This window comes from Spinacia oleracea, chromosome 2 (assembly GCF_020520425.1).
Source record: "Spinacia oleracea cultivar Varoflay chromosome 2, BTI_SOV_V1, whole genome shotgun sequence".
In the NCBI taxonomy this organism is placed as follows: domain Eukaryota; kingdom Viridiplantae; phylum Streptophyta; class Magnoliopsida; order Caryophyllales; family Amaranthaceae; genus Spinacia; species Spinacia oleracea.
Window position 1 is genome coordinate 99,215,741 of NC_079488.1, and position 24,511 is coordinate 99,240,251.

General features: G+C 37.6%; 2 protein-coding genes and 1 long non-coding RNA gene across 4 annotated transcripts; 2 read left to right on the plus strand and 1 right to left on the minus strand.

Annotated features, from left to right (window-relative positions):
* Positions 1 to 3,607: 3,607 nt before the first annotated feature.
* LOC110803669 (protein CNGC15b) lies at positions 3,608 to 7,501 on the minus strand. The gene is made up of 6 exons (XM_022009204.2): positions 6,648 to 7,501; positions 5,860 to 6,072; positions 4,994 to 5,286; positions 4,782 to 4,893; positions 4,459 to 4,695; positions 3,608 to 4,386 (listed from the first exon to the last, which is right to left on the minus strand). Exons 1-6 carry the CDS (start codon positions 7,296 to 7,298, stop codon positions 3,673 to 3,675), a joined length of 2,220 nt encoding a protein of 739 aa, XP_021864896.2. The 5' UTR covers positions 7,299 to 7,501; the 3' UTR covers positions 3,608 to 3,672.
* A 1,565-nt stretch (positions 7,502 to 9,066) lies between these two features.
* On the plus strand, positions 9,067 to 11,519 carry LOC130467127 (uncharacterized). Its single transcript, XR_008927287.1, has 5 exons — positions 9,067 to 9,200; positions 9,287 to 9,363; positions 9,449 to 9,550; positions 10,209 to 10,273; positions 11,238 to 11,519. It is a non-coding gene; the product is annotated as an uncharacterized lncRNA (long non-coding RNA).
* A 3,352-nt stretch (positions 11,520 to 14,871) lies between these two features.
* Positions 14,872 to 24,306, plus strand: LOC110803673 (F-box protein At5g39250). 2 transcript variants are annotated; one of them, XM_056837456.1, is made up of 3 exons: positions 14,872 to 15,177; positions 17,129 to 17,293; positions 23,163 to 24,306. In XM_056837456.1, the coding sequence occupies exon 3, from the start codon at positions 23,239 to 23,241 to the stop codon at positions 23,983 to 23,985; it is 747 nt and encodes a 248-aa protein (XP_056693434.1). In that variant the 5' UTR covers positions 14,872 to 15,177; positions 17,129 to 17,293; positions 23,163 to 23,238; the 3' UTR covers positions 23,986 to 24,306. The 2 variants fall into 2 exon arrangements, with proteins under 2 accessions (XP_056693434.1, XP_021864901.1); XM_022009209.2 differs by lacking the exon at positions 17,129 to 17,293.
* Positions 24,307 to 24,511: the final 205 nt, after the last annotated feature.

Consider the following 24,511-nt stretch of genomic DNA (forward strand, 5'->3'; position numbering starts at 1 on the left):
GTTTATGGTTTTCAGAACTTTCTCCCAGTTCCAGTTTTCTGTTTCTGTTGCAATGCCGTCTCGACTATTCTTCCAATGTCTTCAAATAGCCAAAGTCCTGTCATTATGTATTCATTTGAACAAGGCATAAGATATACTGGGTAGAAGATTTTATTTCGAAGAAATTTGATGACAAGTTAGAAGCAACAGAACAAGTGTACACACCTCAGAATTTCCGCAATTCAGGGCTCTATGTGCACAGAAATGCTGGTGAGTCCATGATGGGACGGGTGTGGTATTCTGGAATAGATCTGGTTATTGGATAGGGTGGTCCAACTGGTGTAAGGATCGGGTCAATTTTAACAGGGTCTTCACGGTTGATCTATTTATTAGACAGGAACTTTATAGGGTATTTGTTTATATGGCTTTTATAGTGTATTTTTTGAAGTCCAATAACTTTAAATGAAAATATAAGGGTTGAGTTTAGGGTTCAAAAAAATAACACACGGCTTTCTTCCCGTCTTCCCCAATATTCATATCAGCCTTTTCTCTCTTCCTCGATAGACGGTAGTTGGATACTTGGATCTCGAGTAAATAGGTCTGGAGGTCCCTAAACTTTGCCAAAAGGAGCAGTTAGGTCCCTCAAGTTTCAAAAGGAGCATTTAGGTCCCTCAAAATGGATGGAAACCGCTGCTTTTTGACTTCTGTTACTAACGTCTGTTAAATGAATTAAAAATAAAGGCAAATTAATATAAATGGCAGAAAAGGACAAAATAACAGTACTTTTACATATTAACAATAATTAAATAAAGGGAAACCCTTTTAAGTTAGCTTTTTACAAAAAACTAGCAGTTCAAAGTATTTAACAAGGCCATTTGTACCCAAATTATTCAACACTTAATAAAATAAAATAAAGGATCAACGCTTCCTACTAATCAAATCCCCCAAATTAACACACCCAACAAGCATAGGTTAATCAACAACATTTCTCAGAGACAATTTATCAAACACCTTGTGTGCACACCCAAGTAACTTACATTTCCGGTAAAATTCATCCGAGCTCAAACCCATAAACTCCATGCATCATCATCATCTTCAATCTCATGTTTAATCAGCAAGTCAGCAACTCATACATGAAATCTAACGAGCCTACGACTACTAGTACTATGCTCAACCATACTCTTTCAATTATATTCTTATCAACAGCCTAGCTAGCTAACATAACTTTGTGGATCAAACAACAATGCAAAATCGATCGAGAACCAATACTCACAACCACAAAAACAAAGCACATTGCTGGATGTTCCTTAACAACAGGGCCCGACTCCGAATTTTCAATCGGAGCCTCTGAGTGGGCTTAGCCAAGCTCTGGACACCTCTTGGCTGATTTCCTGAAAGGGGGTTTAATTTCCTCCGCCTCTTAATTCTTACTCAAAGTCTCGAACCATCTTAGTTTACTCCTCTTCTTCTTCGATATTTCGTGGCTGCAAGTAGGGAAAAATCCCATGGTTGATTGGTTTCTTCACTTCTACTCTGCATCATCGTTGATCCTCATCATGATCACCATCAATCATCTATCAACTTGAGCTTGAGATCACAATAATCGTGCACCTTCAAATATCACTTTCAACAGTATCCCATAATAAAAGAGGAGAGAGAAAGAGAGAGAAAAAGGTAGAAGAAGAACTAGTGGTAGTAGCAGACATATGGGAGAAGAGAATTTGAAACTTTAGAGTTGTGGAAGAACAACAACTAGCTGAAGTTCATGGCGATAATTGCTGAAAATTTAGAGTAAATTTGCTTGGGTTACTCACTAAATTCGATTTGATTAGGAAAAGTTGTGGAAAAACCTAGAAAAGGGAATATAAAGGGTGAAACGTGTAAATGGAGAAAAAGCCATATGAAAAAGCTAAGTAAGTTGAAAAAGCTAAGTCATAATTAAAATCAGCTGTTTTCATTTATTTATACACGTGTAAATTAATTTTCCTTTTCTTTAAAGCGGTTTTATTATTATTTTATTGAACTTAACGGAAAATGAAACGGTGTTAACAAAAGTAGCTGATTCCATCCATTTTGAGGGACTAAAATACTCCTTTTGAAACTTGAGGGACTTAACTGCTCCTTTTGCCAAAGTTTAGGGACCTCCAGTATAGTTTACTCCTTGGATCTCCCGTTGTTCTCCTATTAATTATTAATTATTCATTATTTACTATCTTCCCCAATATTCATGTGAGTTTTTCTCTTTCCTATTAATTATTAATTATTAATTATTTACTATTTACTATTTACTATTTAATTCCTTTGTTTCTTTTTAGATGACATGATGTGATTTTCGACATTTTTCACACAAACTCTTTTGACTTCCTTTGTGATTTATATTTGAGAAAAACATAGTCATGTGGTGTCTATTAGATTCGTATTAATGAATATTTTTAAATATCAATTTTTTCCAACTTTTTCTTATCAATAATGGAAGATTAATGTTTGAAATCGTGCATTGACAAACGTGTCTAAAAATTGTGTCATTTAAAAAAAGAAATGAGGAAGTATTTATTATTTACTATTCATTTAGTTCTCTTCTATACATTAAGTTCAATTCAAATTAGCTTCATTCAGTTCACCTTTTGAATTTACTTTAGTTCAATTCAGTACAGTTCAGATTAGCCAAAAAAAACTTATAAGAACAGGGTCTTAGTATAAATTAAAAAACCATTTACCCAATACATGCTTATTTACAACCCTAACAACTGCATATATCATTACGACGTTATCCATATATTTTTTGTTACATTACCGGAATATTCTTAAAGGACATGTAGAATGAGAAAAATGAAAATAATAAGTTAAGTGATCAAGTGGCAAGGCATCATTAAGGGTTGCCGACCAATCTAGTGTTGTATTAAATGAAGTGCTTCCTCCAATAACGCCTCATTAATTAGTAACAAACAAAGCTAGACATCTACAGCTAAGTCACCCGATCTCTTGTGAAGTCTGTCCATACCCCTTTTCATTAAAATACACCTAATTGCCCTCCACCTTTTAGAGCATCTATTATACACTCGGTTGTACCTAGTTGTAGCCTGTATGTGCACCCTCTTGTATTTTACTAATTATATGCTCCGCACACGAGCATGTCACCTCATATGTGAGAGGATGCATATAAGAAATCTCAGTTAGTGATATTAGATGGTTAAGTGTAATAAAATCATACAAATTTCAATACTTCTGGTAATACCTCCGTTTTATAGTGATCTTTACGGTTCCTATTTGCACAAATATTATGACAAATGAAACAAAGTTTGTGAGAAAGTGGTTAAGTAAAATAAATATGGACAAAGTAAGAGATAGAGGGTAAAAAGTGAGTGCAAAGATGTAAATTTTGTGGGGGCAATTGGGTAAAATGGTACATTTTTATGTCCAAAATTAGTATAAAACACAATGTGTAAATAACATTATGCAACTGACTAAAACGGAAAGTGTAAGATCATTTTGAAACTGATTGTAGTAAAATTTTGTTTCAGGATTTTGAAAATATTTGCTCCAGTCCTGAAGTGTGATTTGAATTGATTATTGTTGCTATGTATGAGGTATTAATGTATGAATATAGACTTGATAAAATGAAAGAAAATTAAGGAAGAACCAAAGAGAAACAATGAAAAATGTACAAACAGCTAAATACTACTTGGTATATGTTTAGTCCTCCTCAACTGAGAAATCAGGTTCAGCAGGCTTCTGCAACGAACCGATACTTGAATCCATACTGGAGTGCTTGTTACCAGCCTTCCTTTTACTTGCTGCTAATCTCTTACCATACAAAGTATACCCTGACTCAACTACAGGTGACCCATTCACATCATAATCTCCCATTCTCATCTGTTGTTGATCATGTTCATATGTTAACAAATCCTCCTGAGCTTTACACTCAGTTGCATTATGTCTGCGCTTCTTCTGTCTCCGCCATGCTGCCTGTATGAAACAGGCAGCCCATAGTCTCCAGTGATGGGAATAGAATCTAAATTTGTGCCTCAATTGCTTGCTGTGCAACTTTCTGAATTGTGCAGCGACAAACTTTAAGTCTTCTGCTTTGAGAGCGAAGGCTTCTACCTCCGATATAGCCTTGACTGTTCGAGTTGATGATGGAAGGATCACACTAGGTCTAGGGTCTAGAGCCCATGTTAGAAGCTCCTCACCACAGAAGTCACCTGGTCCAATCTTGCATGAGTTGAAGAACCCTGTTCGACCCCCGTTTGTTGTGTAGGAATCCAAATGGCCTCGGATTATGAACAGCATCTCATTCACTGGGTCTCCCTCCCTTACAAGGAACGTGTTCTCTGTACATAATGCAGGTTTCAGCCTTTCACATATCGCGTCTAGCATCCTCTCTTCCATTTGATCAAACAACGGCACCTGTGTTTTAAACTATGTCATTTCTTTCTGTTTCAGTATGTTTTATATTGATCATTATTTAAACATGCTTACCCTGCGGACTAAATCAAGGCAAAGATGGCGTTTGATATCCCTACGTAAATCCATGGGAAGGCCTTGAAGAAGAGCTTCCTCATCAACTCCTCTTGTAGCCACCCATTTATATTGATCATATCGTCTCACTGACTGTTTCAGCTCTTGAGGCAGCTGCCTGTGATGCATCCATTGCTCTGTATCAGTTCTTCTAATTCTCCACTCTTCCAATCTCACTGTTGTTGATTGCAGATATGTCTGCAATTACAGTTTTATTAAGCTCTTATATACAACCTCCGTTCCTAAATAATAAGCCATAAAAGTCCAAGCTTTAATCTACTAACCTGCATGTTGCCAATAAGGAGTGCAAATAGAACCAATCCGAGGGTTGCAGCTATGATCGCAAACACTATTTCCCCAACAGAAGTGCTTGTTGAAAGATTTTGCCCAAGAGAACTAACAATTAAGGAGGCAATGTTTTAAACAAGCATATATAAACAACCATATGTATTGTTTAATTAGTTTGCGCACATTATATTTATGTTGAATGTAGTACCTCAAGTTTTTCAGACCCCACCAAAGGCAGTAGAAGTATTTGTTGAGGAAGGGTGAGGAGGTCACACCAGAAGTCACAGCCTCACCATAAATTCCAAAAGTGTAACTGTTTTTATCAGGATCACAGATTTTTGTGATATTGCTCAATTTAAACCAGCTCTCTCTTCCTGCATCCTTAACTCTCCTGCAGTCAAAGAATTTGTACAGACATATCTGGTTCTCGAGGCTGCAAGTGTACTTCCAACATGCCTCTTCTCTCTCTATTGACAACAGATACCAACAAGCTCCTAAAACCTATACAAATACACAAAAATTAGAAAGTTCATACTGGCTAGCTCGCTTAATGAACTTGTTTATCCATTTTAGTACATACACATGGTCTGGTCTGATTCATCTAGTTTATGGTCTGGTTTGGTCTGTTGTGGTTTGATTTATCTAGTTTCTGGTCTGGTTTGGTCTGTTGTGATCTGATTTATCTAGTTCCTGGTCTGGTTTGGTCTGGTGTGGTCTGATTTATCTAGTTTCTGATCTGGTTTGGTCTGATTGTTTTCTGTTAGTGTTTTTTGTTTTTCTAGTCTGTTCTAATAAGCAATAACAATAAGGCGAAGAGAACAAAGCCTAAATGAGTTTTTGTTGGTGAAACGTAGCCATTCAAAACAACACAATTGATTCATATGATAGCTGTAATGATCATGATCAGATTTTTCACTTATCATTATGTTTGATCAAATGATTGAAGATCAGAGAATCCTAATTTTATCAATAGATAAATACAGTAAAAGACAATCAGAAGCAGCAATTAATAATGCAATAAAACTGATATAATATTTTAAAAAAAACAAAGACAGAAATCTGTCAGACACTTACATGACTTGCCATTAAGAAGAGCATGAGGTTGTAAGCAGCACCAGCCCAAGCAGTCTCAGTAACCACACCAGTAGTCTTAACGATTTGGGATGACAGTGGAAATATCAGGAACAACCGCGGTAAGTACTGAAAAATCAGGATAAATCGCAGCACATTTTTCGTGTTCATCATCATCGATCCACTTAAGTTTGGAATTACTCCCCATATCAACACCTAATCCAATACATTCATAAAACTTATCAATAAAAAACCATGTTTGACAATTCCATTAAACATTAAAACTATATTTGGTCACATTTTAACACATGACCCCATACTATTTCTAGTATCTTATCCTAATACTTACACTAACAAGAACTACCCTTACCATTATTACTCCCTCCGTCTCATTTTACTTGCTATTTTGATAAAAAAAAAAAAAAAACTCTCGCAAAAATTGGTCAAAAGGGGCAACTAAAATGAAGTACGACTGTCGGTCTGAATAGGACCTTATTTTAACCTATGCTGTCAATTATTTCCAAAAATAAGAAATATTTACTCCCTCCGTCCCTTAATACTCGACCTGTTTTGACTTTTTGCACTATTCACATAATTCACTTTGACCCTATTTTATTTCTAGTATATGAAAACAAATGTTAGTATATAATATATTGTTGGCTTATCTTAATATATATTTTCAAAATATAATATTTTTATAAATTTTTATAATATGTAGTTAAAGAAATTGGTGGTCATTAGCAAGCGTGTACGGTAAAAATAGGTCGAGTATTAAGGGACGGAGGGAGTACCTGGGGAAGAGGCAGAGCAGAAACGAGCTCAATGATGAACCAAGTCTTGATGTATCCAACAGCAATCTTCTTAGGATTAACAACAAGTTCACCCCTACCAAAAACACGAGACGACGGTGCAATATACGCAGTCCGAAATCTAAAATAAATCTGAACTACATAAAAAACATCAGCCATAGTTCTAATTACAGTCAATACAATCTCCAAGTTCATCTCTATCTCTATACACATGATCTTCCCGTTTACTGCAGGCAGGAAGAAAAACAGAGGGTCTACGAACAATGATACTAAACACGCAATTAGAAACACTTTGTTCCATCTGTTGATCGTTTTCCCTCTCGGATCATGGATTTTTCTCTTTACCCTTTCGTAATCTTCAGAGAACACTCTTGACAGCACTTTTGTCTTTAAAGATGGCACCGTTTGTGATGAAGACGATGATGGCAACGAAGATGACAACGATGTTCTACCATTTCTTGGTATAGCTTGTTGTTCATTATCAGCTACTCGTGGTATCTTAGTACCATCAATGGTGTACTTCTGCTTTAATACTACTAAGTTGGTTATGTTCTCTTTGTTGTCTGCTGCTGATGCTGTTGCTGTTTTGACTTCGTCGCAAAACCTTACAGATCTTGATTTATCATACGCCATTTTTTGTGTGACTGAATTGCCAGATTGGTTATTGATTTCAAAATTCAATATTTTTAACAACCGCCAAGAGGACACAGAGAGAAAGAAAGAGGAGGAAATATGAATATGAATATGGATTCTTTGTTTTTTCTTTCACGGGTTTATCTGTTGGGCGTTGGGTGGACAACTGGAATGCTGAAGGGTGAATTAAAGACGGAACAAACCCCCCAAAAAAAAGTTTTGAAAAACATACTATGTGTACCATACATTTTTCAAATGAGCCACAAGGGCGGAGATGAGAATCGATCCCCGTATCACATGGAACCGGAATGGAAACTCTAACCAACTGACCTATCCAACACTCTCACGTCTGATAAAATTATGCATTCATATCAATGTTATTATTCAATAAATTTTATTTGAGGTTTATATTTCTACTTTATATTTATAGCTCGAACTTTGAACATTTTTTAAGATGTATTTTTTTGAGTGGTTGTTTTTATTCGTTGGTCATTTTGCTTGTTTAGGTCCCGCTCTATTGAACTTATTTTGATTGGACTTATATTATCTGAACTAAACTAAACTTAACTGAATTTATTTTATCAGAAAAAACTTATTTTTCTGAAATAAATTTATTTGTGTGTGATAAAAAAAAAATTGCTGAACTTATATTATCTGAATTTAAATGAACTTATTTTATGTGAAATAACTCGAATAGAACAGAGCCTTAGTGTCTCTTAGAGTCTAATAAATATGGGAGAATCTTTCTCCTTGATATCAAATAAAATGTTACAACTTTTAGAAAAAAGAAAACTTTGTAATATACAAAGGAAATATAATGTGAGTTTTAAAAGAGTTTGTTTCAGCAAGGGTCATGTGAGAACTGAGAAGAGTAGCTGAACAAGTAAAGTATGGGAAAAAAGTGTTCTTTTTTTCTACACAAGTGGAAAGTGATAGTTTGGCGATTGGATTTTAATTAGAGTGAGAAAGTTGAAAGTCAAACAAGAGACTTAAACAGTGGTATTAATTAAATGAAAAGTATGTTTAATTGTTTAATTGGATAATGATGGGTTCTTAGTTCTTACTCCAAAGTCCATACATACTAATTGAGTTTAGTTTTGAGATGGGCATTGACTTAATGATTAACGTGCGCATTGAATCCACCATTCCGCCGAGATGGCGAGATGGGAAGGATATACTTGTGTTACGCTAGGAATCATTGCGACGTTTAGCAATTAGGGTTTAGTACTTTAGTGGTTGTAAATAAATCGGGCTAGAGCTGTCAAATCGGGTTAAAGGATCGGTTATAAACAGTTTAGATCACATTGAAGTTGGTTAATATTGTGTTAATATTTTTATTCGGATCTGTTCGTATGAAGTTGGGTCATAAATTGTTTCGGATTGAAATGAATCGTAACTTCAGATCAGATCAATTTTGTAATCCCCCGTAAATTTATAAATTTTATTAAAATATTTTAACGTATATTACTTATATTTAAATGGAATTTATGAATTTTAGTAATAAATATATAATTAACGTATATTTATTTATTACATTTTAATATTTTCAACGATTTACGAAATTAAAAATGATTTTAGAATTTTAAGTTAAAACGAATTCGAATTACGAAATTCAGTTCAATTGAAATTAGGAAGCAATCCTAACCATTTTGGATTCAACAACCCAAATCCTACTCCTAGCCCAATTGGGTGAAGCCCAAAACAATAAAACATAACTCTTCTCTCCTCCCTTCTCTTCACTTTCACGTGAAAACAAGAAAAGAAAAGAAAAAAAAAAAACCCTCCTTCAAGGTTCACGTAACTGCTATTGCTCCTTCCCTTGCTTGTTGTTGCTCACACCGCCACCACCACCAGTCACCTGCTCGACTGCCGGCGTCCCTCGCCGCCGCCTTCCGTTGTCCGGTAGTCTCCTCTGTCCTCCTCTCTTTCGTTATTTTTCTTTCTTTATTTCGTTTCTTGCTCTCTCCTTAATCGTGGCATGTTTTCAGCAACCACCGTGAACCACCTTGCTTCAGCCACCGACGCTGCAGCCTCGCCGTCAGCCTAACCCCGACCACCGCGTACGGTAGTCCTCTCGCCTTTCAATTTCGTTTCCTGGTTCTTTTTCGTTCTCCTATTTCAGTTCTCACCTGTTTATGTCGTTGCGACAGCCAAACACCACCGTCGGTGCGCCGCTGAGCTCCACCCCGACGCCGTTCCACAGCTGTCGTGCCTCCCTGCCGCCGGCCAGCGCCCTTTCCCTCCTCCTTTTGGTTGTTTCTTAAACCCTAAGTTATTTAAATCTTTTAATTAAGTTTATTGATTTGAAATTATGTTTCTTGAAATTAAATTATTAATCTTTATAGTTAAATTATAATTTTCAGATTTGGTGTTGATGTTATTAATTAATTATTTTCAGTTTTGGTTGATTAATATATAAGTTAGGGTTTTAATTAGTTTAGTGATTTAATTCATGATTATTGAATGTAAATTATAAGTTATTATGATTAAATTATATTTTCAGATTATATATTATGTTTAAATAATAAATTTAATTTTCAGATTATGTAATCGAATTGAAATAAGGAATTTAATTATTAAAGCATGGATTTTTAAGGTTTTAATATTCTAAAATCATAATAGAATGACTATATATTATTAAAGCTATTATTTTTATGATCTTAAGAACGTTGATTATGTTTTGTGGACGTTTAAAATTATTTTCTATTGCTGGAAATTTTAAAAGGAATGTTTTATTGGAGTTTAGAACGTTTTGGGATCATTAGTTTAATAGTTATTATGCTTGGAGGTTATTTAGTTAAGTTTCGATATTTGGGATGGTTCAAAATATGTTTGGGATGTATTTAGAATACTTTAGTATTGCTGTAAATTGTTGGATATTAATTGGGGAATTTTATTGGTTGTTTTTAGGCGGAGAATTCTTTGTAGGCGATTTTTGAATTCGTTGAAGCGGCCTATCGGTTTGTTTACACAAGGTACGTACATACCTGTGTGCTTGGAATGTGTGTGATTTGTTGAAACCATATTGAAATGATTGATGAACTAGGTTATGTTGAAAGTGCATGTTTAATATTGTTGGATGGACATGTTAAGCATATATATTTCGTTATGAGAATTATAGCATGTTAGTATGGATGTTTGATGCGAACATGTTGGTTGGGAACATTAGATTATTATATATATTGATTCAGATCGATTGTTTATTGTTCCCTTTTAGCTTTTCACTACTTTATAAGGGCCGAGGACCTTGTTTAGTAAGTTGAAACCTTATACCCATATAGAGGGGTTGATCAGTATTAAAGGAAAGGTTGGATTTAATTGGAATGAGTCTTGATTGACATATCTGTGATCACATACTTAATTCCAAGATAAAACAGTGGAGAATGATTGTTGATTGTATGACTTATGTGATTGTTGAGTCATAACAGAGTTTAATTTGTAAATCATGTAAAGTGAAACTGAGTAGCAATAACTTTAGACTGTGCACGTCTAAAGTGACGGACAATCAGGAGTTGGGGTCATGGGTCGCCTATGGCTTTTTCTGGGACCGGATTGATCACCGGTTCTATTTTATTCAAAAGTCCCTCGATATCGCAGGTCATTGGGGTTTACGGAGTCGCGCCCGTACCTCGTCTTCCTTAGTGAAGAAGAAGAAGTTTCTAGTAGACAACTCAGTCCATTGACTATTTCAAATAAATAATGTTAATGATACAAAGGTCTAGTTCAGTCAAATATAGTCTTCAAGTCAATATATTTTGATTATCCTTGCTTATGTTTTATTTAGTATCATGTTAGGATTGTTCGTTTAATAGAATCATGTTAGGATTATTATTGATTTAGTATGTAGTACTCAGCTTTGCTGATTACGTGCTTTGCTTGTGCATGTTGATCATGGCTATGCCTTATTGATCCTGTGATGACCCAATCTTTGGTGAGCAGTCTCTAAGGATCAATAAGCATTGTCCATCTGCAGGTTTGAAGATGATGCATCATTGGGATCGGGATTAGAGAGCTTGTATTTAGTTTTGTTTTGCTAAGTGACTTGGTTGGTTTTTGGGATTAAATCTGTAATAGATTGTTTATAAACCTAAAGTTAGTTTTATGTTTTCCGCTGCGAAATTCTGAGTAAGCCGTTACGTTTTCACACGGGCGATAATGCCTTGATAATTCTCTACGTTTTATATTAAAAGATTATTTTAGAAAATAGAGAATTGTCGGGGTGTTACAAATTTCGGGTTCGTTGGAATTGGATCAGGTTTTAAACAGTTTTGTATCAGTTTGATTTGGTTCGAATTGAGTTTGGTTCGGGTGTATGACGAATTTGTATACAATCTGACCTGCTTAATTCGGGTACAAGTCATGTCCGGATCTATTAAGTATCGGATTCGGGTCATGGATCGGTGAGTCTCGGGTTCGGGTCAAGTTCGAGTAAGATGTAACTCGAATTCAGGCCAATTACGATTGGGTTTGCAGTTCAAGTTTAGATCGAGTTAAGCTTGTATGATTGTGTTTTATTAATCGATTGACTCTCTGGAGTTCGTGATAAAATTCAGATCACATTGTTATTCTAAGACTTCATGTCAATTAAATAAAGGTTTTTTAGACTTCTATTACTTTGTCTCTAATTTATTTAATATAAATAGATATAGAATGAATTCATATATCGAGCTGAATTTACATATTTAATAGTTCAATTGGGTTAACTTGAATCAGATTAATGACGAGTAAATTGAATAGGAATCAAGTTAAATCGGTAACTTTTTTTTTCTTGGGTGGCTTTCGTTTATTAGTTTAACTCGAGTCACGTTATTTTCTGATATCGGGTTGAATCAGGTTGCATTGGCAACAATTCGGTTGAATTTGGATACAGGTCGACGTGGTTCAGGTTAAATCGGGTATCGGTTTTCATCAGGTCGGATTGATTGCGGTTGTTAACGGGTTAAATTGATTTTTGGATTGCAAACGAACCAGGTGTGGGTTTGGCTTGGTTAGATGTTATCGGATGCAAATCAGGTTATAGGTATCTTGGGGTTGTTAGCGGTTCGGGTTCAGTTCTTGAATTCCCAAGTTAAATCGAATTTTGGGTCAACAACAAATCGGTTCCGGTCGGTTTTGAGATCACTATTTCTTGGATATGTCCGGTACAAATATCAGTTGGTTTTGGCCGGTTTCGGGCCGGGTGACTTTTTGACAGCTCTAGGCGGGGTGGATGAAGATACTCCTTCTCCCATACTCATAGTGTATACCTACACCTAGCAGAAATCGATATGGCCCTAAACCCTGTACACTACCGACCTGAAAATGTTGGGTTTGGAACAAAATTGTGTGACTCAAAACCTGGTTTTATATGAAGCTGAACAACCCGAAAAATAATTTGTCAAACTTGACCAAACACGTTTTCGACCCCTTCGTCCAAAAATTATTGTACTTATAGTAACGAAATGAGATTTTGAGGTAAACCAATTTGTTGTTACCTAAGGTTTTGACAATAACAAATAAACTTTGTACTTAGAAGAACTCAAGTTTATGTTGCGCATGTCTTCAGAATATTGACTTTATAGGGAACTAGAAAAAGATGGTTCAAAGTTAGAGAGTTGAAGTTAAAAAGATTATAGAAAGTCTAAGCTCAAAGTGAACTTGTAGCTAAGAAGATAAAGTATCAAGCTACCTTACTGGGAGTTCCATAAATGAACTCGTTGAAGACTGAACTGGGGCAGTAACGGTCCAAGAGAAACATGAAAACCTGGAGAATTCACATATATTGTTTTATTTTTTAGGAACTTATGTAATTATAAAGAGTAATATGTTGCTAAGGGGAGTTCAATCTAGAAAAGTGAAAAAATAGTCAAAATGTTTTTTTACGTGTTCATCCTTAAAATTAGATAAGGTCATTTATTAAACTTATCCTATTTCTGATTATAAAACCTTATTTACCCGAAGTTTTACTTTAGGAATAAAATATGTTTTTCAAATATGTAAATGTCTTAAATATTTCCGTTAAAAATAAAAGTATTTTCTAGAAAATGTCTTAATTAAATACGGACTATATATGTTTTAACATGGAATAAAAGTAGGAAGCACTTTGAATTCCTTGACTTTGTTCTCATGGTTGTTTTTGTACGCTAATAAATTGGACATTCATGAGAAAATGCTATTTTCTGGGATGCACAACGATAACTGGATGGTGGATTAGGTTGGCTTATCAAGTGACTTCTATAAATAGGCTTTACTTTTGACTTAGGGAAAACATCTTACTTAAGCTGCATAATTCTAAAAGGTATTTTTTAGTCTGTGTTAAGTGTTGTGAGATCTTTTGTGGTGATGGCGTGTCATATATGCGTTCCTCGGAGGTATCAAGTATGCTCTGACACGATCTTCCTGCAACCTGCAAAACAAGAATATTCCCGTAGAAATATTCCCTCCGATGCCTAAGTAAGTATTGGCTAGAGAGAGAAGTAATAGGTAGAGAGAAGTAATAGGTAGAGAGAAGGCATATCAAAGATAGTTTAAGGTAGGTGGGAATGTATTGAATGCCCCTTTTACCTTGGGATCTGAACTATTTATAGGGCTAGGATTCCTTGGGAAGTGATCATATAACCCTAGCTGTATGATGTGATGTCTTCTGGGTATTGGGACACGTGTCCAGAAGTGGAAATGTGAAGTAGAGCCTGATGGATTCTTTGGGCTTGGGCCTGGACAGGGACAACTTGGGCTTTTATCAAGAGATCGGTCTTCCAGGGCTTAAGTGATGTGGTTTGGGCCAGCATCTGAGCCCTGGACCCATGTGCCATATGTAGGTGGGCTTTAGTCCGATCACCTTTGTCTTGGGGCCAATTGTGGAAGTACACCAAGCCCACATCACTAAGTCATTTCTACTTAAGATTTTCTTAGGCCGGAAATTAGTGGTCGACGCAGCAAATCCAAAATGGTTGTCTCTCGCAAGTTTTTTATTTTTAGTATAAGGTCCTTTTTCGCAAAAAATAAATAAAAATAAAGGTTATTTCTCGAAAAAAAAAAGAAAAAAAAAGGTATGAAAGGTTGTTTTTGGCAATTTGCCTTTTGATTTTAAGGGAAAAGGGTGAGGTTAGCAAAATCGGCGAAGTCAATGACGGAAATGGGTAGTAAACGCCGGAAAAGACGAAAAGGTTGTCTGTCGCAATTTTTTTTAGTTTAAGGTCCTTTTCCGCAAAAAATATATCAAAAGGTCTTGCGCGCACAAGGTGTACAATAAATTTATTGTACACCAAGATAACTTTTATGCAGTTTTTTTTGTAACTTTAACCTACATTGTTATAACTTTTATGTTATAAAAATAAAAAGTTGATAGATAAACATTTTAAAGGGTTAAATGATTAATTTATACATTATTAGGGATTTTGAAGAAATTTTTTTTATTCAAATGAAAAAATTTATAACTAAAAATAGATAACTTTAAAGCATTTTGAGTCAACTTTTACTTCGGTGTACAATATTTATTGTACACTAATTTTAAATAAGAATTTGTGAAAACATAAAATAAAAGGTTATTTCTCAAAACAAAAAAACAGTTATAAAATGTTGCTTTCCACAAATTCGTCTAACATTTGAAACATAACGTTGATTTGAAACAGTCCCTGATATTTGAAACCTCTTTTGCCAAAATTATCGATCAACAGCCACATTCTACTGCCCAGTGCCCACATTCAATCTCACGCCTGCAAATTGATCAAACAATTTTTTTTATTTTTTGAAAGAAGCCGAATATAATTTGGTCAATTTGTTTTACGAACCCTAGTTTTCAAATTGGACACTGTTGGCAACTGAACTGGCGAGAGAATCTTCGGTTCTAATGAATTTGAATCTCTAGCTCAATTCTCCGCAATTCTGTTCTTAGATTGAGGTACGCAATGTTGTAATTAATTCTTCGCATGGTAAACTTCTAATTTTGCGCAGCGATTTCATTGCACTCTCAATTGTAAACTTTGTGCTTTAAATTTGTTACTGCATTTTCTGAATCTTGCAAATGATGCGCATTTAATTGTATTCTTTGCGATTGATGGTCAGAATGATTGTGATTACCGTAAATTGATTAATGGAGTTTGATGTTATGATCAATCCCAAATTGCAACATGGGTTTTTGTTAAGATAGGTTCAGATATTAGAATATTATTCTGTGAATATTCTGTAGAGTCCTAACCATGGTATGTTACCTAATGTGTACCTAGGGTTTAGGTAACTGAGTTGTACTATATATACGTGTGTGATTAATGAGAATGACACGAGATTACACAATATTTGACATGGTATCAAGAGCCTAGGTTAAAAACCCTAGAATTTTTTTCCGCACGAGTTTGAGAGAGTTTGAGAACAGCGAATTCCTTCGCTTGTTGAGTACTGAGTTCTTAGGAGTTACAAATTCCTAGGGTATAACAATGGGTAACGAAGAGGAGCCACCACAAAAGACAATTGCCGCCGCCGTCGACCTAGACTACTATCTCGGGTCAGGTGACGGCCCCGGTATTGTCATCACCCCTGTAAAACTTAGAGGAGCGTCGAACTACGATGAGTGGGCCAAAGCGGTTCGTCGCTCGATGATTTCAAAATTCAAATTTGGTTTCCTTGATGGGTCTGTGAAAGAGCCCATTACGGACGAGACGAAGATGAAACATTGGATTGCGGTCAATTCGATGGTGGTGTCTTGGATCACAAACACCATTGACGAGAGTTTGCGTTCGAATCTGGAGGACTTTGATATTGCTCACGAGTTGTGGAGTCATTTGAGGACGCGGTACTGCGTCGTGTCGGGCACTAGAGTCTGCCATATTAAGATGGCTCTGAGTGGTTGCAAGCAGGGCACGTCTGAGGGCGTCATGGAGTACTATGGCCGCTTGTCGAAGGTATGGAAGGAGTACGTACAATATGCACGAGTTCCCGGGTGTATATGTGCGGGCTGCACGTGTAATATAGCGAAGCAGGTGGGGGACATTCATGATGAAGATCGTCTGCACTATTTCCTAATTGGTCTGGATGATCACTATGAAGCCATTCGTGCACAACTGTTAGCACGATCACCGTCGCCAGGCCTCGACGAGGCGTACCAGACGGTTATGAATACCGAGACCATGCGCGCTAGGGTAGCGAGAGGTCCGGAGAGTGTCATGGCGTTCAAGGTCGAGACTAAGGCTCGGTCGAGGTCGGGAGATGCGAGTGGCAGATTTTGTGGTCATTGCAACCGTGAGGGCCATGAGGAAGAAACTTGTTATCAGCTGATTGGATTTCCTGAATGGTGGGATGAGAAGAAACGAGGTGGAAGAGGGCCTGGTCGAGGAGGCAGGACGTCGATTAGAGGAGGCAGAGGAGCTCGTGGGGCAGCGTCGTCGACCAGTGGTGTCGCTCGTGCCAATGCCGTAAGCAATGCCACAGGAGGGGCGACAGTCACTTTGACGAGTGGAGACGGATCGCAGGGTGCAGTGACGACAGCCAATCATGAGCTTGTTGGTGTGACGAAGGAGCAAGTCCAGCAAATTGTTGACATCTTGTCACGACCTTCAAACAAGTTGCAAGGTAATCTTGATTTACGATGGATTGTTGACAGTGGGACATCACGTCATGTGACGGGTGATATTTCAATCCTGAGAAATATCAAAACATCAAGAAATCAACAGGTTGTGTTGCCAGACGGTCAACCTGCAAATTCAAATCAATATGGTTCGGTGGTCTTGGAGGATGGTTTCGTGCTCGATAATGTTCTATTTGTGCCTAAATTGAACTGCAATTTAATTTCTGTAACTCAATTAAGTGACGAATTACATTGTACTGCTCAATTTACTAACAAAATATGTGTTCTTCAGGACCGCTCGACGAGGATGGTGATTGGCGTAGGTGACCGACAGGAAGGACTATATTTTTTCCGTGGGGCTCCAAGGGTTCGTGTGCTAGCAGTGGAGTGTGTGGTCGACTTGTGGCATCAACGGATGGGGCATCCGTCGGAAAAAGTGTTGCAGTTACTTCCTCATGTGAGTCATAAGATTAGGAAGAATAAAACAATTTGTGATGTATGTCCGCGGGCGAGACAATGTAGGGAGAGTTTTCCAGTTAGTGTTAGTCGTGCTAGTCGCACATTTGAATTGGTTCATCTTGATTTATGAGGTCCCTACAAGACCCCCTCGTCTTGTGGGGCAAAGTATTTTTTTACCATTGTTGACGATTATTCTAGAGGTGTTTGGATTTATTTACTGAGTAATAAAATGGAAGTTGAATCTACATTTCTTAATTTTGTTGCCATGATTAAGTGTCAGTTTAATCGATCCCTTAGAGTAGTACGCAGTGATAATGGTACTGAATTCAATTGCTTAAAACATTATTTTCGTCAACATGGGATTCTGTTTGAGTCGTCGTGTGTTGGGACGCCTCAACAAAATGGGAGAGTCGAGAGAAAACACCAACACATTTTGAATGTTAGGGGGCGTTACGTTTTCAAGGAAATCTTCCAATTAAATTTTGGGGGGAATGTGTTTTGGCCGCCTGTTACTTGATAAACCGTACACCTACCCCGATCCTTGACAATAAAACACCTTATGAGATGTTGTTTGGTAAACCACCATCGTATGTGCCTATCCGCGTGTTTGGGTGTCTGTATTATGCATATAATCTACGGTGCAAAGGGGATAAGTTTGAGTCTCGGAGTCGCAGATGTGTGTTTCTGGGTTATCCGTTTGGCAGGAAGGGATGGCAACTTTATGATCTAGAGACACATGAGTTCTTCGTCTCACGGGATGTCAAGTTTCATGAAGGGACGTTTCCTTTTGTAGATGCATCGGATGTGTTGCCACTGGTGCATGATGGTGATGGGGGGTTTGACCATTGGAGTTTGGATGAGAGTGGGACTACGGGTCCTGAGAACGTGTCGTCGCCTGCAGGTGATACTGATGGGGTGTCGTCGCCTACAGGTGATACTGAGGGAGTGTTGTCGCATCCGGGTGATGATGAAGGGGTGTTGTTGACCAGTGGCGACGACAGGGGAGTGTCGTCGCCTGTGAGGGAGGAACAACAACATGAAACACCTAGTCGAGTGGATTCAGACGTCGTCTCCTCACCGATAGGTGAAGAGGAGACGGCGGGTAGTGACGAGAGTGAGACAAGGCAGTGTGTGGAGGATACGGAGTTAGGAAGGGGGAAGCGTGCGAAGTTTCCATCGACAAAGCTGAAAGACTGTGTGATACATACAATACGGGAAAAATATAGTACTTCCGACAAAACACCTACGGCGTCATCACTCTCAGGTACTCCTTATCCTATCACATATTTTGTTAATTATGAGCGTTTTTCGTCAAAGCACATGCATTATATAGCAGCATTGCAAGAAGGGCAAGTTCCTAAGAGTTTTAAACAAGCGATGCAACATGAGGGGTGGCGTCAGGCAATGGCTGTTGAAATCGACGCGTTGGAGGAACAGGGGACATGGACGTTGGAAAATTTGCCGGAAGGGAAGAAAGTACTGGGGAGTAAATGGGTGTATACTGAGAAGCGTGATGAGGATGGGAATTTGTTGAGACTGAAGGCTCGATTGGTATGTTTAGGGAATCATCAGGAGGAAGGGTTGGATTATAATGAGACATTCGCTCCCGTCGCGAAGATGGCGACAGTTCGAACTTTTCTAGCTGTCGCAGCTGTCAAATAGTGGGACGTGCATCAGATGGACGTACACAATGCGTTCTTGCACGGTGACTTGGAGGAAGAGATCTATATGAAGATTCCTCCTGGATTCCAGAAGAATCACTTTGACAAGGTGTGTCGAATGAGAAAGTCGTTGTATGGGTTGAAACAAGCACCTAGATGTTGGTTCCAGAAGTTGTCGACAGCATTGACACACTATGGCTTTCGACAGTTGCTGTCCGATTATTCGCTCTTTACTCTGTCTAAAGGTACGTTGCAGCTGAGTGTGCTCATTTATGTGGACGACATGATTATCGCAGGCAATAACAAGTTTGCGCTTGAGAGTTTTAAGGCATACTTGAAAGAGTGTTTTAAAATGAAAGACCTCAGGGCTCTGAAGTACTTCCTTGGGTTAGAGGTGGCACGGAGTAGTCAAGGGTTCTATGTATGTCAGAGAAAATATGCCCTCGACATCATCTCAGAGGCCGGATTGTTGGGAGCAAAGCCTGTGGACTTTCCCATGGAACAGAATCATAGGTTGGCATTGGCAGACGGGCCAGACCTGTCGGACGGTGAGCAGTATAGGCGTCTGATCGGACGTCTGGTTTATTTGGCTGTCACGCGACCAGATGTTGCCTACTCTGTACATATCCTATCTCAATTTATGCAAGCACCAAAGGAGGCACATTGGGAAGCAGCTTTGCGAGTAGTGAGATACTTGAAGAAGTGTCCGGGTCAAGGTATACTACTTCGATCGGACAGCGCGTTGCAGTTGGAGGGGTGGTGCGACTCGGATTGGGCAGGGTGTCCAATGACGCGTCGGTCGGTGACTGGATGGTTTGTGTCACTTGGTATGTCGCCAGTTTCTTGGAAGACCAAGAAACAACATACTGGTTCTCGGTCGTCTTCGGTCGATGGCAGCTCCGACGTGTGAGTTGAAGTGGTTGAAACAACTACTACGCGACTTGGGGGTGACACACGACCAAGGCATGAGGATGTATTGCGACAGTCAGTCTGCGTTGCATATTGCACAGAATCCGGTGTTCCATGAAAGGACAAAACACATCGAGTCAAATTGTCATTTCATTCGAGATGCAATCAAGGACGGGATCATCAGTCCGTCGTACGTGTCGACGAAGGTTCAGTTAGCAGATATCTTCACCAAAGCGTTGGGGAAGGCGCAATTTGAGTTTTTTTTGAACAAGATGGGCATTCGAGATCTACATGCTCCACCTTGAGGGGGGATGTTAAGATATGTTCAGATATTAGATATTATTCTGTGAATATTCTGTAGAGTCCTAATTATGGTATGTTACCTAATGTGTACCTAGGGTTTAGGTAACTGAGTTGTACTATATATACGTGTGTGATTAATGAGAATGACACGAGATTACACAATATTTGACAGTTTTAAACTTTCCATTCAATTCTCAGGAATTGACCGGTTCCAGAAGATTTATTGAATTATTGTAGAAAATTTGATTACCGTAGAATAAGAAGAGCTGTTTTAGGTCTTAAGCTCTTGTTCTGCCCTCAGACCGAAAGTGACAGAATTATAGCTATTTCATTGGAATTGGAATTGGGACATTTCTATGGCGTGAATTGCAATGGGAATATTCATAATACATTTGTATACATGGGGATTATTCTCTAATACATGTGTTGCTTCGTACAAGTTTAGGTGTTACCTATAATCCTAGGTTCGTATCCCTTAGCTTTGCTGGCACAAAAGTTTGGGGGTACTAACATCCTCTTTAGCTTACCAACTTGATGGTTTTTGTGTGTGGATTCGATTTTTTCTGTATTTGTATAAAGCTTCTGAAAATTCTATGAGGCCTCCCTTCGTTGTTCTAAAAATTCTCTAAGTCCTCCCTTTGTTGTTCTAAAAATTCTCTAAGGCCTCCCTTTGTTGTTTGATGTGATAATTGTATAGATCAAGTTAAGACTAGCTGTATCAGAACAGTATTTAATAGTAGCTTTTGAAGCAGTAAGAAATGAATATAGTGGATGGTTTAGATACATTAAGAGATGGTGATTAGAGTGAAAGGGAAAAAAAATGGTGTTATCTCTATTGAAGGTATGCTGCTGAAGCTAAGGCGCAGATGGTTTAGATACATTAAGAGGATGGTAATAAGAGTGTTTGAAACCTTTTTAAGGAGATTTGAGGAAATGTGAAAAGATTGTATCAAGTAACTTCAAAAAGAGGCGAACCTGTGAAGACTTAGGTAAGTGATGGCTTTACTTGCACACCTACAGCTCATCAAAGACATCACCCTTGATCATTATTCTTTTCACTTTTGTATGGAGTATCAATGTTGTGACCTGTAGACAGGAGATTTTTAAATGAGTCCTTGGCATCAGGGGCGGACCTGTATGATCCTGGAGGGGTCCAAAGAGACCCCCATTTTAAAAAAAAAAAAATATTGTTAAATTGATAAGTAATTGCACTTGAACTAATTAATATAAGTATAATTAACTTACACTAAAGACAATGAAATACACTTGTAGCTTAGTGGTTCATCATTATTATCATTACCCCATTGTCTCAAAGAGGCTCCCGCAACAAGCAGGGTAAAGGGGGGGGGGGGTCGGACGTACGCAACCTTACCCCTGCAATTGCAGAGAGATTGTTTCCAATTGACCCAAAAGCGATAACGGGACAACAAGATGACCATCTTCTACTTCATGGAAAGGAAGCGAAGAGGTTTCAAGAGCCATTTTGTTTTAGTCCATTACATCCCAAAGCCAAAAGAACAAATGAATCTTTGGCTCCATCAGAAATGGACATGGACAACACCTGTAGCTTAGTGGTTGCTTGATTAAAATCCTACGTAAGAGAACTAGGTTCGAATCTCATTGAAAGGACTTTTGAATTTTATTTTATATTTTCATTTTCTGGTCTTCCACTTGTTCTTTGTTGATCCTCTAAATTTTTCATGGTTTTATTTTTGTTTCTTTTTTATTGAAATAACGCCAAGTTATTGTTGTAATTAAGACTAGGTATTGCATTTTATTGTTATGAAACTAAATCCTCCACTGGGTTTATCATGGTGTTTATAATATTTTGACTACTTACATTTTCAACTTTAACAGTTTAACCCCCTAAAAGGAGCAAATATGAGAAATTATAAAGCAAATCATAAAGAAATTTGGACCCCCATTTATAAATTTCTGGATCCGCCCCTACGTGGCATTGCCAAGGTATAATACTAACTGCCCCATTCAGATGATGCGTAGAAACTTTTGAATGAATGCTCAACTCTACCTTACCAGCTATGCTACTAACAACAACATGTCAACATGGATCCTTGATGAGATTAAACTGTACACAGCTTTAGCCCTAAACAGAGACATTGATTCTCAAAGATCAGTTTCATGAAACATTTCCAAAGAGTATAATAAGTATATCATATATTCATATGTAACTAAGTACTATTTGTGTGAATTATGAGAATATAGTGTTAGTGGTAGTTAACTAGTAATTGTAGTGAGTATGATGATTATGGTGCTGGTGAGAATATATGCAGACACATATTCCCTGCCCTGTTGGTTTTGTCAGAAACCTTATTCTTCTTGTCAAATTACGATGTGTAAAAATCAATACTTCGTATAATAACTTGTCTATGCATATTGATGCCAAGTGGGTAAATTGTCCATTCCAGTTAAGTCTTATTTGAGAAACTCCAATTCTAATTCTGCTTCTTCCTTCATAGTAATATATATTGGAGAGAACTGTATATTACCGATTGTTTTGACAAGATTCTTTGGTAAAGCTCCCTTATTGAGTGCTGCATTTCCTACCATTTCCACTAATATGTGTTCTTCCTAATATATACGAGTTGTGTGCTTCACAGTTTGTACAATGATGTTTAATTGATGGATATGGTATTGTGGAAGGGTTTCAAGGAAAAGTCTATTGAGTATAAGATACATCTTTTTGAGTTCATGAAATTTCTTTTAGACATAATAACATATCATGAGATACAAAGTATTAATTTGTGTTTCCAAAGGTCATCCGGTGTTTCCTGCCTTTGATTCTTTTGTTTGAGATTCATCAAGCATTTAGTGATACGAAACTTTGTTGTTTGATTGCCTTGTACTTCATCTCCTACTTTGGTTTTATTTTGGATTTAGTCATTGAATTTTTCTGTTTTGTGGTGGGTATGTGATGCTGCAATTTGAATATACAGTGTTGATGAACCTTTTTACTAAAATATGGTGTTTGTGCAGGTGTCTGATCGTTGGGCTTGGAGTTTACTTTTCCTAAAACCTTCCAGTGCTCTCTTATCATTATTCACTTGATAAGATGACATGTATAGTTTTAAAGGCAGTCTTTCCTCTACTTGATGGTGTAGACCTCGCTTCTTGTATGTTAGTTTGCAAGCAGTGGAAAGACATTGCTGAAGATGATTATCTTTGGAAATGCTTATGTGCTAGAAGATGGCCTTCACTCTGTAAAAGACCTTCACCATCAACAATGAAGTACTATAAACTTTATGGGACCTTTCACAAGCGCCAACGACGCCGGGATCTTCCTCCTCCTAGATTGTCCTTCAATGACTTGGACTTCTATATTGACATTTGGGCCGAAGGGCAGTCGATATTTTCAGAAGTCGTCTCAGGCCCAGTTCTGCACGCCGGAATAAAAAGTAGGCCTATTGGTATCTCTGACATAGTAAGATGCCATCTAGATGGCCCGGAATACAGGATGATGTTGCCTGTGGAACCCAGGTTTTCTGTGCCGTTGGGCCAGACAGCTAGCGTCTCTGTGTTGGTTGAACGCAAGGATTTCAACAAGTTTGCTTGCATAATAAACAAATCATTGTTTGATTATGTTGATCGGACATCTTTTCGGGCTATTGCATTTGATTATCTTGATTTTGCCCCTATACACCCATTCATTTCTGGTATTAGAGCATGGATCTCGTTGTTATTTACTGATGGTGAGAATGATAGGGTCGCGGATGTTTTTGGCATTGAAATGGACTTCTGTGATGCTGCGAGTAATGAGACAGAAGTCCTTTGGTTACTAGACATGCTAGATTGGAAGTGAATGATTTCGAATTCCTATACAAATGTATTTCGATCTCTTTGGAGTGTCTTTCTTCCTATGTATTCTCTTTTTAGCTAAAATATCTTCATCCGAAGTTGTGCAGTTGTCATCGAGCTTACAGGTTAGCTGTCATGTCTCTATGCTTTTTTCAGTGTGAACTCTACACGGAGATTTATTTGTTTTTAATAAAATTGATGCATTCTCTGTAGAGTAGATGTTAATTTTATTTGAAGTTAAATTGCAACAAGTAGCCATCGTTGTGGTTTCAATGTAATGATAGACAAAATTTTGCATAAATATAACAAATCCATGTATTGCTAATTCGGAGCATGCTGCACAGCACTGGATGTTGCAGAGTCTTCTGTGTGAGATTCGTCTGATTTTTAATTCTTGCTGAGAAATGACTTTATGTTTTTCAGTTTTTGGCGAGGCTGTCGAGAAATGGTACTTCACGAAGAATTGTCATCATATTTAAGCTTATTTACTGTGGAATTACTTGCTGTTTTATGCGTTATTGATTGATTGT

Bases quoted from the DNA above. Each gene is read 5' to 3' on its own strand.
- LOC110803669 (XM_022009204.2), bottom strand. From the start codon at position 7,298: ATGGCGTATGATAAATCAAGATCTGTAAGGTTTTGCGACGAAGTCAAA. The intron at 6,073-6,647 runs GTACTCCCTCCG...GTATTGGATTAG, and splicing joins CTGCTCTGCCTCTTCCCCAG to GTGTTGATATGGGGAGTAAT. The intron at 5,287-5,859 runs GTAAGTGTCTGA...GTATTTGTATAG, and splicing joins TCTTCTTAATGGCAAGTCAT to GTTTTAGGAGCTTGTTGGTA.
- LOC110803673 (XM_056837456.1), top strand. From the start codon at position 23,239: ATGACATGTATAGTTTTAAAGGCAGTCTTTCCTCTACTTGATGGTGTA.